Source organism: Polypterus senegalus, chromosome 5, assembly GCF_016835505.1.
Source record: "Polypterus senegalus isolate Bchr_013 chromosome 5, ASM1683550v1, whole genome shotgun sequence".
Lineage (NCBI taxonomy): Eukaryota > Metazoa > Chordata > Cladistia > Polypteriformes > Polypteridae > Polypterus > Polypterus senegalus.
Genome location: NC_053158.1, coordinates 189,003,587 through 189,017,236, shown reverse-complemented (window position 1 = coordinate 189,017,236; position 13,650 = coordinate 189,003,587). Strand labels below are relative to the sequence as shown.

General features: G+C 35.0%; 1 protein-coding gene across 8 annotated transcripts in view; it reads right to left on the bottom strand.

Moving 5' to 3' along the window:
* LOC120529740 (microtubule-associated protein 4) overlaps nt 1–13,650 on the bottom strand; it is a 220,636-nt gene that overhangs the window by 14,825 nt on the left and 192,161 nt on the right. For 6 of the 8 annotated variants that reach the window (XM_039753823.1, XM_039753818.1, XM_039753816.1 and 3 more), the window contains 3 exons: nt 8,145–8,237; nt 785–866; nt 542–654 (listed from right to left, as the gene is read on the bottom strand). In XM_039753823.1, the coding sequence (XP_039609757.1) occupies nt 542–654; nt 785–866; nt 8,145–8,237 (288 nt within the window). The remainder of the gene's footprint in view (nt 1–541; nt 655–784; nt 867–8,144; nt 8,238–13,650) is intronic. The other 2 variants (XM_039753819.1, XM_039753821.1) reach the window with 1 other exon arrangement.

Genomic DNA, 13,650 nt, shown 5'->3' with positions numbered 1-13,650 from the left:
TGGTTAGGAACTGCTTCTGGGTAATGAGAGTGGAAAGTGACCATGTAACAGACAATGAGAACTATATAGTCTGGGGAGGCAGACAACATCTATGTTTTACAAAGTAATATGTGGGCATGAGTGCAAATTTAAAATTGCGATTATGGAGACAATGAACATGTGACAATTAACAGTGCCATAGGCTGAGGGGAAAGGTGAAATCAATTATTTAAATATTAAACAGAGTGTCTGGTTGTAATATTAATACTAGGAAATTAACAGTTTATCATACAGTAGATTCACTTACCAAAATGATAATTAGGTTACTAGCACCATTAAACAAACACTAACAAAAAAAATACAGCAGAATTGCAAAATCATGAACTAAACAGAAAATGCAGATTATGTAGCCATCATCTGGAAGCATCAAAAGTTCTACAGTAGCTTGCAATTCCAACCTCACCCACAAAATCACCTGTTTGGCAAGTAATTGCAGTCTCTAAAATAATAGAATGGGAGGGTTCCCACATTTCATGAAAGTGATTCTCCTTACTATGCTCACCTTGATATTCCCACCCCCAGGAGCATGACCCACATTATCTAAAGAGCCAATTTTTGAATGAGCCTTTTCTTTAAAGTCAGCCTTGTGTGTTTGGATCTTCACCTCCCCACCACCTATGGGGGAGAAAAAAATAAACAAGGAGTTATAAAACAAAATTACATTTTGATGGTTAAAAAAGAAAGTTTTAAGATAAATGCAATACAAAGGGAAGCACGGAAATAAAGCCAAATTTTGAATATTTACCTGGCTTATGCTTTATGTTATCCTTTGAACCACACTTAGATGTAATTTTGCTTAGGTCTACTTTTTTATTTAGAATCTGCACCTAAAATAAAGTTAAAAAAACAAACTATAAATCAAATGAAGAATACCAGTACATTTACACAACTTAAGACTTAGGAAACTAGGGTAAGTTTCACATCTGAAAGATACCTGACTGATTTTATGATACTGCTTTAGATTGAAATGATTCTGCATTTGCAATAAAGGAGCAAAGAAAAAAAAGGTTCACTGGAGGAATTTTCTTTAAATTATTAAGTAGCAGAGGTCAAATGTATTCTATACTATTTAGGTGAGGTCTGGATAGTGGAGTACAGGAAAATCTATAACAGTTTAATTCATTCAGTTCATCATATGGGCACACTAGCATACCCACCCACACTCACCATACAAACCCAATATAGAGTCTTGGGGAATCGGCCATCATGTACAGAAAACGGAAAATGGAATATTCCGCTGGGATGTAAACCATAAATGTGCATCCCAGAATTCATATGCTGAACTCACTTTTATCAGTATAGGGTTACACGGCAGGAACCAAACCTGAATGATAAACTGCACTCTTACGCATATCCATTTTCACTTGTGCTGAGAAAATAATCAGCTATGGATTGCCTTTGAACTATGGAAGGAAAACCAAACAAACACAGGGAGGACATGCAAGCCCAACATAAATGACTCCCCAGCTAGGAAACTTGTGGTGTTCAAAATTTTAATTTCAAAATGTAACGTTAAATTCCAATTTGACAAAAATACTTAAACATTACCAAAACAAAACATTTTTAAAATTTCATGTGAACAGCACAGCAAATTCTGAAGAATTAAGTTACAGTAGGTATCTTTTTAACTTATTTTGTTTGTGATTACGACAGTTTAACAAAAAAGAAAAGTACAAAACTTTACGTTTTGATTTCAAACAGGTTTGAACCAGAGACCTAACAACTTTAGTTCTTGCAGCAATAAGTCAACAGATCATTACTTAGTCTGTTAACAGATCACAATTTCTATGTGTTATAAATAGAGTGGAATAATTATACAGTATAACATTATAGGAAATTCTCACATTTACAAAATACAGAGAAACTCAAACAGAAAATGTAGCCACATGGGAAAAACAGCTTTGCTAAATCAGTACAAATTAACGTGCATTAAGAAAGCCTTGCAAAACTGCATCAAGTCTTAAAATAAGCAAGGTAAACACAATTGTGCTTTAAAGATGTAGAGCAAAAACATGAAAGAACGTATCAAAAGGCAGCAACATGCTGAAGCAAATATCTTGTTTTAAAGTAACCTGTACTGTAACAAGATTTAACAATAAGCTATTTCATTGAACTTTTTTTTCTTTTTTTGCAAGACGCTAGAATAAGTTAGAAATATCTAATCACACTACAGAAGTCAGGAACCATCTATGATAATCCACTAAAACAAGAGCAACTGTTCTGATGAATGGCCAAAGGGAACTTGCTCTTAGCAGAAAGAATCATAATGATCTTAACAGAAAGATAAACAACAAATGTATGAGTAGAACAATTTCTGTTCTTCAAAAAATTATTCACATAAAAGATTCACACAGAAATAGTAAATATTTATTAGTAAATGGAAATTCTGGCTTTTCCTTAAAGACAGTTAATTATTATAGATAATATTTGTGGTCCTTATATTTATCAATGAAACAAGAGCTCCTTCGTGCATTTCAAGAGGACAACTTGTAAAATTTAATTTTGTATTTCTTTTTTTTTTCCTCCACAGTATCTAAATAATACAAAACTGAAGCTGGAAACAGTAATAAATAAGAGAAAAATGACCACTATTTTGCCAAAATGTGTGGTTTGCTTTAAAAAAACTTTTTATATACAAACAAATACACTCAGCATTTGTAAGTATGAAAAATATTCATTTCAACTATGAATCAAATTAATTATATAAAGAGTTGGGGGCTAATTGCTCAGTTAATATGTGAGTGAGACATGTAAACTTTTGAACTGTAATTTAGGACTACAACAACTGCAAATGTAGAAAAAAATCGCTTGAGAATTCTTTCATTCCTAAGTCCTACATTATAATACATTACAATAAGTGATGCACAAATCATTTGATCAGGCTTCCAATTTTGTGACGTAGGGTATGTTGAGTTGAGGCATGTGCAGTACCAGAAGAGCACAGTATGTGTAGAAACTGCTAAAGAAAATAACTGACGTGTGTAAGTATTTTAAAGTGTCTGAAAGTAATATAATTGCTATCTGTAAATTCTGTAATGAACACAATTGTCATGGTGGGTTTAATTCAAAGATGTTTGCACAACTAATTTTATTAAACACTTACTGGTGGGTACGTCACTCAGCTGACTGAGTATGTTGACTTTTATCAATGGAGTGAAAGCAGTAAAACTGCAAAGAACCAAATCTCTCTCTCAGTCAATAGCAATGGAAACATTGAAAAGGAGCAGAAATATGATGGGACAGAGAAAAATCCAAGTGTTTTACTTATAAAATAACAGAGTTCATCATTTTAGATAACCAAGCAGATAACAGTAGAATGTCTAGGATCCCATAATTAATTCCGCACTTGGATGCATAATGTACTCTGCCAATCAAAACGATTCTTGTTAGAGATAGCATTACCTGAATCGTAAGCTTCATGTCATCTTAAGCTTTACAGATATGTACTTAAAGTGTTCTTATAAAGCTCTAATTACAGTTGAATGTAACTGTCTTCATAACTGGCGATGGTCATCTTGTCGTTAAATCTTGACAATATAATAATATTTTAAAAAAACAAACACATTATTCTAACTCATGAGAGGGCTGAGAGCATTATCTTCATTCGTGACAGGACTTCTCACAAAGCATGTTCCACTACCAACCTGTATTTAGAATAAAAATCTGTCCTTTTGATGATCTTTTGCACTTTCAAGGCAGAGCTGACAAATATCAAGCCCCAAACCCTCCTAACTCTCGTAACCCACACTCTAAAACAGTCTGTACATCACCACACTTTCAGATCTTCAGTTACAGGACACTTTCACACACAGCCATGCTCTCTCACCAGGCCAGTTTCAAGTAGTGTATTATCTTAACCTGAACTCGGGAAGAGAGAAGATGAGGTGGTGGATAGAAAAGTGGAAGAAGTGTGAGAGGCGGTTGGTGAAGATGCAAAGTGCTGGAATAAAGGGAACCTTCCTGAGTGAGGAGTGGATTAAGTTGGGCAAAAGAATAGAGGCTATGATCTGTGAGGGGCTTTTGGGTGAGAAAGCAGAACAGCTCAGCATGCAGGAATGACATGCATAAGGACAAAGAAGAACAGCACAGCACAGGTACTAGCATGTGTGAGTACAAGTGAGTAGAGTAGAGAAAGAGTGAAGGGGTGACGTGCTGACATTAAAAATTAAGACAGGCTGTTTAGAGAAGTTAAATGGAATGTAATTTAAAAGGAAAGAGAGAAAAAATGATAGCAGAAGGCTTGGTGCATCAAGTGCACTCCACTCAATCATAAAACCTGAGTAAATAAACACTTGCCAATGATTTCTGTTCCCTGAACATGTACCTGAATTGTTTTTCCCTCTTTGGTTTAAAAAACGGAACTTAAGAGAATTGTAATGTTTACTGGTTTTCCCATGGATCTTTCATGTGACGCACTGGAATGGGCGTGGCATAAAATCGGATTCAGACTGGCTGATTTCTAAGTAAAAATACCAGTGATCGGAACTGGCCTCAAAAATCTCAATCAGTGCACTTCTTATTTATATATTGTATATAAATTTGAGTAAACATTGATCAGCTGGTCATTTCATTTACTGTAAGCCTTTATTCTCAAAACAATACAGGGTCAATGCAGTATATGCTGAGGATTATAATGCCAACAAGTCACATACTAAAAATCTAAGCAGGCATGTCCTCCAAAATATGGTTCTCCTTGAGTCATGGGAATTTAATAGTTTTTTGAGATACAGGGAAAAACAAAAAAGAATGAAGAATCAAAAAATTCCAAAATGTTACTTTAAAAACTGTACTGTATAAGGACATTAAATGTAATTTAAGTAGTTATAAAATACTGCAAATTATATTCAAATATATTGGCACAGGTCTATTTGTAAAGAATAAAATTCAGCCCGTACCTGCAACAATAAAACCTCACCCAAACCATGACCCACAAATAAACATTGAATGGCTCCACAACCTGAAAGGAACTGTTGCTTTAGAAACTGCAATTTAATCTGGTATGCTTTATTATTAAGAATGAGGATTGAGTAAATTTACTCAGAAAAAGGCTTTTGAAAATTTCTGCTTAATCTAAAATTATAGTACAAAATTACCACAAACAACATATTTAAATGTGTGAAGTAACAGACATTAGTGATTATTCCACAATTAACTCCATGTAGGAGGACAAGGGTTATAAAAAAGTAGTTCCCCTCTTCCTCTCTATTAGGATGGTAATGGAAATGACTTAACAAGTTTTGTGAATCTTACGCTTTCAAAGAAAAAAAGTGTTTCTGTGTTTGTTGTTGGCATTATTACTGCAACCAGTCTATCGAAGACTTGCCAATAAGAATGTCGTTGTACAATGCACATGACATTTATACTTTAACTCAGATATAATTAAAATAATATTAAGATTATAATTAAAAATGATTACATTGGCTATTTATATATATATATATATATATATATATATATATATATATATATATATATATAAACACACCATCAAACAGTCAAACTTTGAGGTTGAAATACATATACTGTAATAATATTGGTTCTTTTTAACTAGCAGAAGTGGGGGATGAAAGATACAAAAACAACATTAATGCCAAGGATGGAAAAGTCTCAGCTTACAAATTTTTATTCAAGAGAGCAGCTTAAGCACCAGCCATTGGGGGTTGGCATATACAGTAAAAAGGCAAGCCCGTGTTAACCATCTTAGTGTGGCTTGCTGAATCTGACTACGGATGGCTAATAAAAAGAGCGACAAAAATGAATGAGAGATCAGTTTATCAGTGCTGACTAGTACTGCACTATAGTACAAATTCTTGTATAATATTGAAACTCGATGCCACTCTGTTTTAGCAAAACATGTGCCTGTTGACATTCTCGCGCATAAAAGCCATTGCTCCTTCAGTACTCACAACTTGACATCTTGAACTCATTGACTACCCCCTCTGATTCAACTCTAACTGACTTGAGTCATCCTGCACAAAAAAACGGGACATGCTGACACACTGTTTGAACCTGAGGGTTTTTGCAAATGCTTTTGTTGTATGCTTTTCCCATCCACATGCTTTTGAGATTTTTCCTTAAGACTCTCAGCTCAAGTACAGTAAATGTCATAAGAAATATTGTTTTTGACATTTGGCTAATTAACTTAATTAACTTTCACATGTTTATGATTCTTAGTCATACTTCTTACTGTGTATTTTCTGGTTGTCTTAAACATTAACTTTTTTTTTTTTTTTAGACATCTTTAAAACAAAAGTGAAGTCGAAGTGACATTGGCTTAATATAAAATGGAAAACAAATTGCAATCAACTATGAATTACTTGATCTATCCCAGCAGCTAGTTTTGCCTTTTTGACATTAATTAATGTGACGATGGAAGTGCAGAGCCAAATATGCAAGTTTCCTTCCTTTTGGAGAACACAGCAAAGTCTGTTCCTTTCCCTGTCCAACCTGTAGGTGCTGTTAAAAGCCAAACTATAGCTTCCAGAATAGGCTAAAACTTGACTAATGTGGTGTGAAAATAAAATGTTACAGAAAACCCACATGTTATTTTATCACTATACTGATTTTGCCTAGACCTAAACCACATTTTTGAAACTTTAGATTGCATCCAAACATGCAAAAAATAAGTTCTAAAATAAAAAAAATAAAAAAATTACATACATTTTTTGGGGTTTAACTGATAGGTACTCAATGTGGCGCAGGACTACAGATTAAATGTAACATTTTTATTTTTGATAATTTATTGCCTTGTGACAGTGTAACTGGCAAAAGTCACAATATAAAGTAATGCTAGACAAAATAGTGATCTGAGTTTATTACAATACTAGACATTAAGCCCGTTAAAATAACGGGCGCTAGAACAGTAGTGCATAAACATTTGTATGAATAGTCTATATTAAATGGCAAGGGACCTTGTATGTGGCTGTAATATGTGTCACTGTATTGTGTGCCTTTAAATTTTCTCTCTCAGTAATACTGGTTTGTATTTCCGTGAAATGCCTGTAATTTTGTCTGACAGTAATACAGTGGAACCTCAGTTCACGACCATAATCCGTTCCAGACCGTATGAACTGTATGTAAATATATATTTTTTTAAGTTTTTAAGCACAAATATAGTTAACTATACCATAAAAAGCACAGCGTAATAGTAAACTAAATGTAAAAACATTGACTAACACTAAGAAAACCTTGAACAACAGAGAAAACTAACACTGCAAGAATTTGCGCTATAGCCTTATGACCCGCTCGCTAAAAATTCTTTTTAATGAGTTTTAAGCACAGGGGAAAAAATGAACATTTGAAAAATCTGTAATTTAATAAACAACCAAGAAAAGTAACATTGCAACAATGCACGCGCGTGCCTGTGTGTGTCTCTCTCTTGCGCGCCTTTGTGTGCGTCTCTTGCGTGTGTGTCTCTTAAGCGCACGCCTCTGTGTCTGTGTCTGTCTGTCTGTCTCTTGCCTGTGTGTGTGTGTGTGTGTCTGTCTGTCTCTCGCCTGTGTGTGTGACGCGCGCGCGCCTGTGTGTTTGTGTGTGAGCACGCCTGTGTGTGTGTGTGAGATTCGCGCGCGCCTGTGTGTGTGTGTGTGTGTGTGTGAGATTCGCGCGCGCCTGTGTGTCTCTCTCTCTCTCTCTGTACAGGGAATGCACAGGAAGAGACTGAACACGTGCTGTGTGGCCCCGCGCATGCACTTCACCAGAAGACACACACACGGACACTGGACGCACACAAGGGTTTTATTAAAGAGGATTATTTGTTGTATTTAGTCTTCAGAAAATGGATGTGTATTCAACAGCAGGAAGGGGAAGATAGTGTGCTGATACTCTTGAAAAGCAAATTAGTATATTTAATTTTGATAATGGTTATTTTATGCCTATGATTTATTTAATTACATTGTAAGCAATTAAAAGTTTTAACCACATACTGCAAATTTCAGTTTGGAAATTGACCGCCTAGAGCTGATTTTTTGATTGCACCTATTAAAAGAAACAATGTTTAGGGAAACAACAAGTTGATGGGTTAACTATATTTAATTTTAAGGATAAGGGGAAGTTGTTAGAATGCCCAGTTTAAAGTAGGACAGCCACCAAGACCCAGTACTTACATTTCCACCACCAGGAATATGCTTGATATTGTCCTTGGAGCCACAGCGGGAAGTGACATGACTGTAGTCGATTTTTTTGCTGACTATTTGAACCTATAACAGAGCAGTAGAGCAGATAGGGATGAAGGATCAAACAGGGTCACAGGTGTTAGAAAAGGACAACATGGTAGGAAAAGCAAAGCTGCTACTAAAACAGACAATACTGCACATTGCCCCATCCTCCAGCATGCAACAAATAGGTGTTATGCTTTTAGCCACCATATACATTAACCAGATTTTACAATGACAGAGGACATTAATATTCTAACTTTAGACTCTACCACTAAGCTCATAGCTACAGATATAACATTCAAAGGAGACGTCAATTTCAAGTAACATTTTGATTGTAATATGATATGGTAATATTGTAATAATATATGTATTATTATTATATTTCAGTAGATGAAGATTCATTAATTTCAGTTGTGATGTAAAATTAAACATCATCACTCTCCAAAACAACACAAGCTCTTCAAACATAAGGTAATGTATTTTAGGCCTGTTAAGAGTGTTTAGTGAAATATGACTAACAATACAAAATAATAAAATACTAATTTACATATTAAATTATGGGTGTCAAAAAAGACAAGTTTTAAAAATGTATGTTGTCTTTAGATGGATATTTTTAACTCACTCAACTTTTACTACTTAAATAGTTGACTCTGTAGTTTATTTCAAATTTCTATGACATCTGAAGTAAAGATGTGCTTACTACCTTCTGTCCTAAATATATTTCTTCTTAACTTCCACAATGACATGGAGTATAAAATTCACTATTTTACTGGAGGAATATTGTTGAATCAACTTCATCAATACCTTGAGATTTCTGAAGACTTGGATTTGGTCCCCAAAAATTTTTTTAAAGACTTTAACTTCCTTTGCCTGCCAGAGTAGGAGTGATGTATTTGGTTGCTCATCTCTGCACACATTACAGAGCTTTAGCATTACATCCCTTAATCTAAGTTTTAAGACATTATCATCTACAGATTTTTAAGGAGTAACATTTGACGTTTTTGAGAGAGAGATCAGAGCTATGTGTGTTTTAGAGGGTAGCTGATGATTACCACAGATATCACGGCCACATGCTTTTCTCCCCATGTGGAGGACGCTCTCCCTTCACAGCTGAAAACGATCAAATACAGTGCCAATGTTTGAAGTTGCAGCGTTCCTACCTTCTGCTTGTCCAGAATTGCATTATTTTATTTATTGATTTTTAAAGTTTGTCTTGTTTCATTACTACGTGGGCGGAGCTGCGGGGGACAGCTAGTAAAAAATAAGTATATATTCAAAAAAAACTTCTGGGTGCTGTATACACATTTGTACCACATATGCTTTTCTAGATTTTTATTAGTATATTAGTATTATTTAGTATTTTGGTGTTCACGCCATTTTTATGGTCTTTCCTCTGCTGCTTAAAACTGCAACCTTCAAATGAATGTAAGATTTGAAAACAAAGCCCTTCACAAAAACGACGGTCTCTATTTATGTGTACAAATGATGTGATCAAAAAAAAAAAGCAGAAAAGACACAGTTCATAAACAAAAAACTGAGATAAAAATCACCCATGATCGTCTGAACACATTAAATAAGTCTTAAAAAAAAGGTAGCATGTGGACAACGGACACTAGAATTACCACAGCCTATGAGAAAACTCATAAATCTGGCCCACCTTAAATTCGTTCGCACCTCTCCATCAGCATCTTTTGTCCTGTAAATGTGTAAATTAAGACAAGCAGCCTGGTATTCTATCCTCTACCGTCGCAGAATGTTCACTAAATTCTTTGTTTGATTATCTGGGAGTGAACTGCTGGAGTTTTAGAGTGGAAATAATAGATTGTTATTTGAAACACGTGCACTTTATGTGTGTTCCGTTTCTACAGTAATATGTGTAAACACATTGTTAAAACGAAAACTTTTTCATATTTTAGTAATAAATGATACAAATGGTAGGCATAAACTATAGAATGTGTGAAGCCTGAGGTCCAAAGATCAAATAAGCACTTTCACAAAAGGTTTAAGGACAATACAACAGCTTCCATGGTATAGCGGTAAGATTTGCTGACTTGTAATCAAAGGGCCACCGGCTCGATCCCCACTGCCTCCTATATGTGCCGTTTTCAGTAGTGAGCTGCTCTTATTGTTAATATTATACAGTACACACATACATTTGGTTTGCGTCTGTAACAGACCGTGTACATTTATAGTACTGTACTTGTAAAAGTTACCTTTTTTTCACTTTTATTCTCTTACTCACGATCACGATACATACTATCACCCAAGGGATCCATCGCCATTAGTTTTTATTTGAAACTGGGAATAACTGTAGATGTGAGTAGTGTTTTGAGGCAATGCAAATGGACATTTTCTGATCTGGAGGGATAAAAGCTGACACACAAACGCTGGTGAATCTGCCTTTTTTGTATCTCACAGTCACTTTATTTTTTTTTTTATTCAGTTTTATTGAGTGTTCCTGCTCACGCAGAATTAGTATGCACCTTATGGTGTATGATTTAAAAAAAAAAACACAAAACACAGGTATATATGATATATTGAAGAAATCATTTTATTACCTGAATAGTACCAATCAGAAAACATCATCGCACTAATGCAATATTATTTGAAAACTAACAGCGTCAGGTCGGGTGTGAATATACGCTGGCACTGTCAATTACAGTCAGATCAGTAGGGTGGGGGGGTGTTAGAGCGTGATCGTCATTGAGAGAATAAAACTGAAAAAAGCTAACTTTTACAAGTACCACACATTTATACCCAATGTCCCATATAGTTGTCTCTTTTTGTTTTTTTTTTTAAGCGTGAGCTTATTCAGTGCAGCAGGATCAATGCACATTTACTGTGCAAGGCATGCACGGGGGCCACTGTGAAAAGAAGAGTGGTCATGGCTCATATTGCAGAGGAACTTCGTCGTTGCATCTTACTAGAAAAGGCGATGGAAAAAGAAAAGGAGGATACGACATCAACAAGCTTCTGTTCCAAGACAGCCGCTTCCCCAGGAAAGTAAACTGAGTCAGTGTCAAGTGCCCTTTCAATGTAATAGAGACCACAGCATTGAGAAAAGTGTGCACATTGCAACAGGTACACACGTTGTAAATGTAGGAAAGACGGTTCTTGCAGCACGGAGAAAAAAAAGAAACAGACAAATATATGGGACACTGGGTATAAATTTATGGCACTTATAAAAGTTAGCTTTTTTCACTTTTATTCTCTCAGTGACGATGATGCTCTAACATCCCCCCCAAACCCCCCCCCACGCCTCTTCTGATCGGACTTTGTTCATTTTCAAATAATATTGCATTAGTTTTCTATTATTTCCACTCAATAAAACTGAATAAAAAAAAAATAAAGTGACGGTGAGATACGAAGAAGGCAGATTCATCAGCGTTTCTGTGTCAGCTTTTATCCATCCAGATCAGAGAATGTCCAGTTCCATTGCCTCAAAACACCACTCAAACCTATAGTTATTCCCAGTTTCAAATAAAAACTAACAGCGTCAGATCCCTAGGTAGTATGTATCATGATCGTGAGTGAGACAATAAAAGTGAACAAAAAGGTCACTTTTACAAGTACAGTACTATAAATGTACATGGTCTGTTACAGATGCAAACAAAATGTTTATGTGTACTGTATAATATTAACAATAAGAGCAGCTCACTACTGAAAACGGAAAATATAGAAGGCAGTGGGGATTGAACCTGTGGCCCCTTGATTACAAGTCAACATATCTTACCGCTACACCACAGAAGCTGTTGTATTGTCCATGAACCTTTTGTGAAAGTGTTTATTTGATCTTTGGACTTCAGACTTCACACATTCTATAGTGTACCTGTATACCTACATTTTGTAACATTTATTACTAAAATATGAAAAAGTTTCCATTTTAACAATGTGTTTACACATATTACTGTAGAAACGGAACACACATGAAATGCACGTGTTCCAAATAACAATCTATTATTTCCACTCTAAAAGTCCAGCAATTCACTCCCAGATAATCAAACAAGGCATGAGCTGGGAGAACTTAGTGAACGTTCTGTGATGGTGGGGGATGGAATAGCAGGCTGCTTGTCTTAATCTGCACGTTTACAGGACAAAAGACGCTGATGGAGAGGTGCAAAAGGATTTAGGGTGGGTCGGATTTATGAGTCTTCTCATAGGCTCTGGTAATTCTAGTGTCTGTTGTCCACATGCTACCCTTTTTTTAAGACTTGTTTAATGTGTTCAGACTATCATGGGTGATTTTTATCTCAGTTTTTTGTTTATGAACTGTGCCTTTTCTGCTTTCTCTTTGATCACATCATTTGTACACATAAATAGAGACCCCCATTTTTCTGAAGGGCTTTATTTTCAAGTCTTACATTCATTTGAAGGTTGCAGTTTTAAGCAGCAGAGGAGTTTTCTCATAGGCTCTGGTAATTCTAGTGTTAAATGTGTAACATCCAACCTGACTCAATATTTTGCAGCACAGGATACTTGCCATTTGATGATAGAAATATGTGCACACTGAGTCAAGGCTGTTATGACTGCCAAAGGTGCATTTAGTAAATACTGACTTCAAGGTGGAAATACTGCAATCAATTATTTTGTAATTGGAACTATAATTGATTTAGATCACTTTGCAAACATATGTTTTCAGATTGATATTAAGTAATCCTGTTTTTGTTGATTAGTGTCAAAAAAGATAAATCCACTGAAATTTAATATTGTGTAACAATAAAATGTGAACACTTCCAAGAGGTTAATACTTTTTGTAGGCATTGTATTTGTCTATTATTATAGTTGCTTGGTTAAAAAAACAACACATTGGTTTGGCAATAATCCATGCTAGCTGTTATGTGAGACAATTTCACAGAAACAGTCTTCTGATTTATTTGTAGTTTCCAAAATTTTCAACAACACTGGAAGGCTTTTTTATTATGTACATTTGCATGTTTACAAAGACATTTCAAATTCAGCCATGTTATGATTGCATTTGCACAAAACACCAATTACTTTAACTTTGTTAACTGTTTTTATTAGTAAAGGCAAGATCCATATAGGGTTCGCTGTGTTGGGTATAAGACAAACTAGTCGAAGAAATTGTCATTTTCCATGTGCATCGTTTCAGTTTACTATCCAAAATATTAATATATGGAAAGATGAAACGCTTCATGGTCACATCGTATTTATCAGATAGATGGCACTATATGATTAAATAATATGCTATTGTATAAAATATCAGAATTTGTTCACTTGTAACAACTTCAATCACTAAATCCCTGGATTTCTTGATCACAAATATTGCCTACAGTGATTCCAATGTTTCCTTCCTCTGTGCCAGTCGTTTGAGTCTGAAGGACATTCAGTATACTCACTGATATCGTATTCCTTCCCATCACTTAAATTTAGCCATGATTCAATAATTTCAATAATATCATATTTCCTAGTTAAAACTGTTGTGTTTGTAACGCAG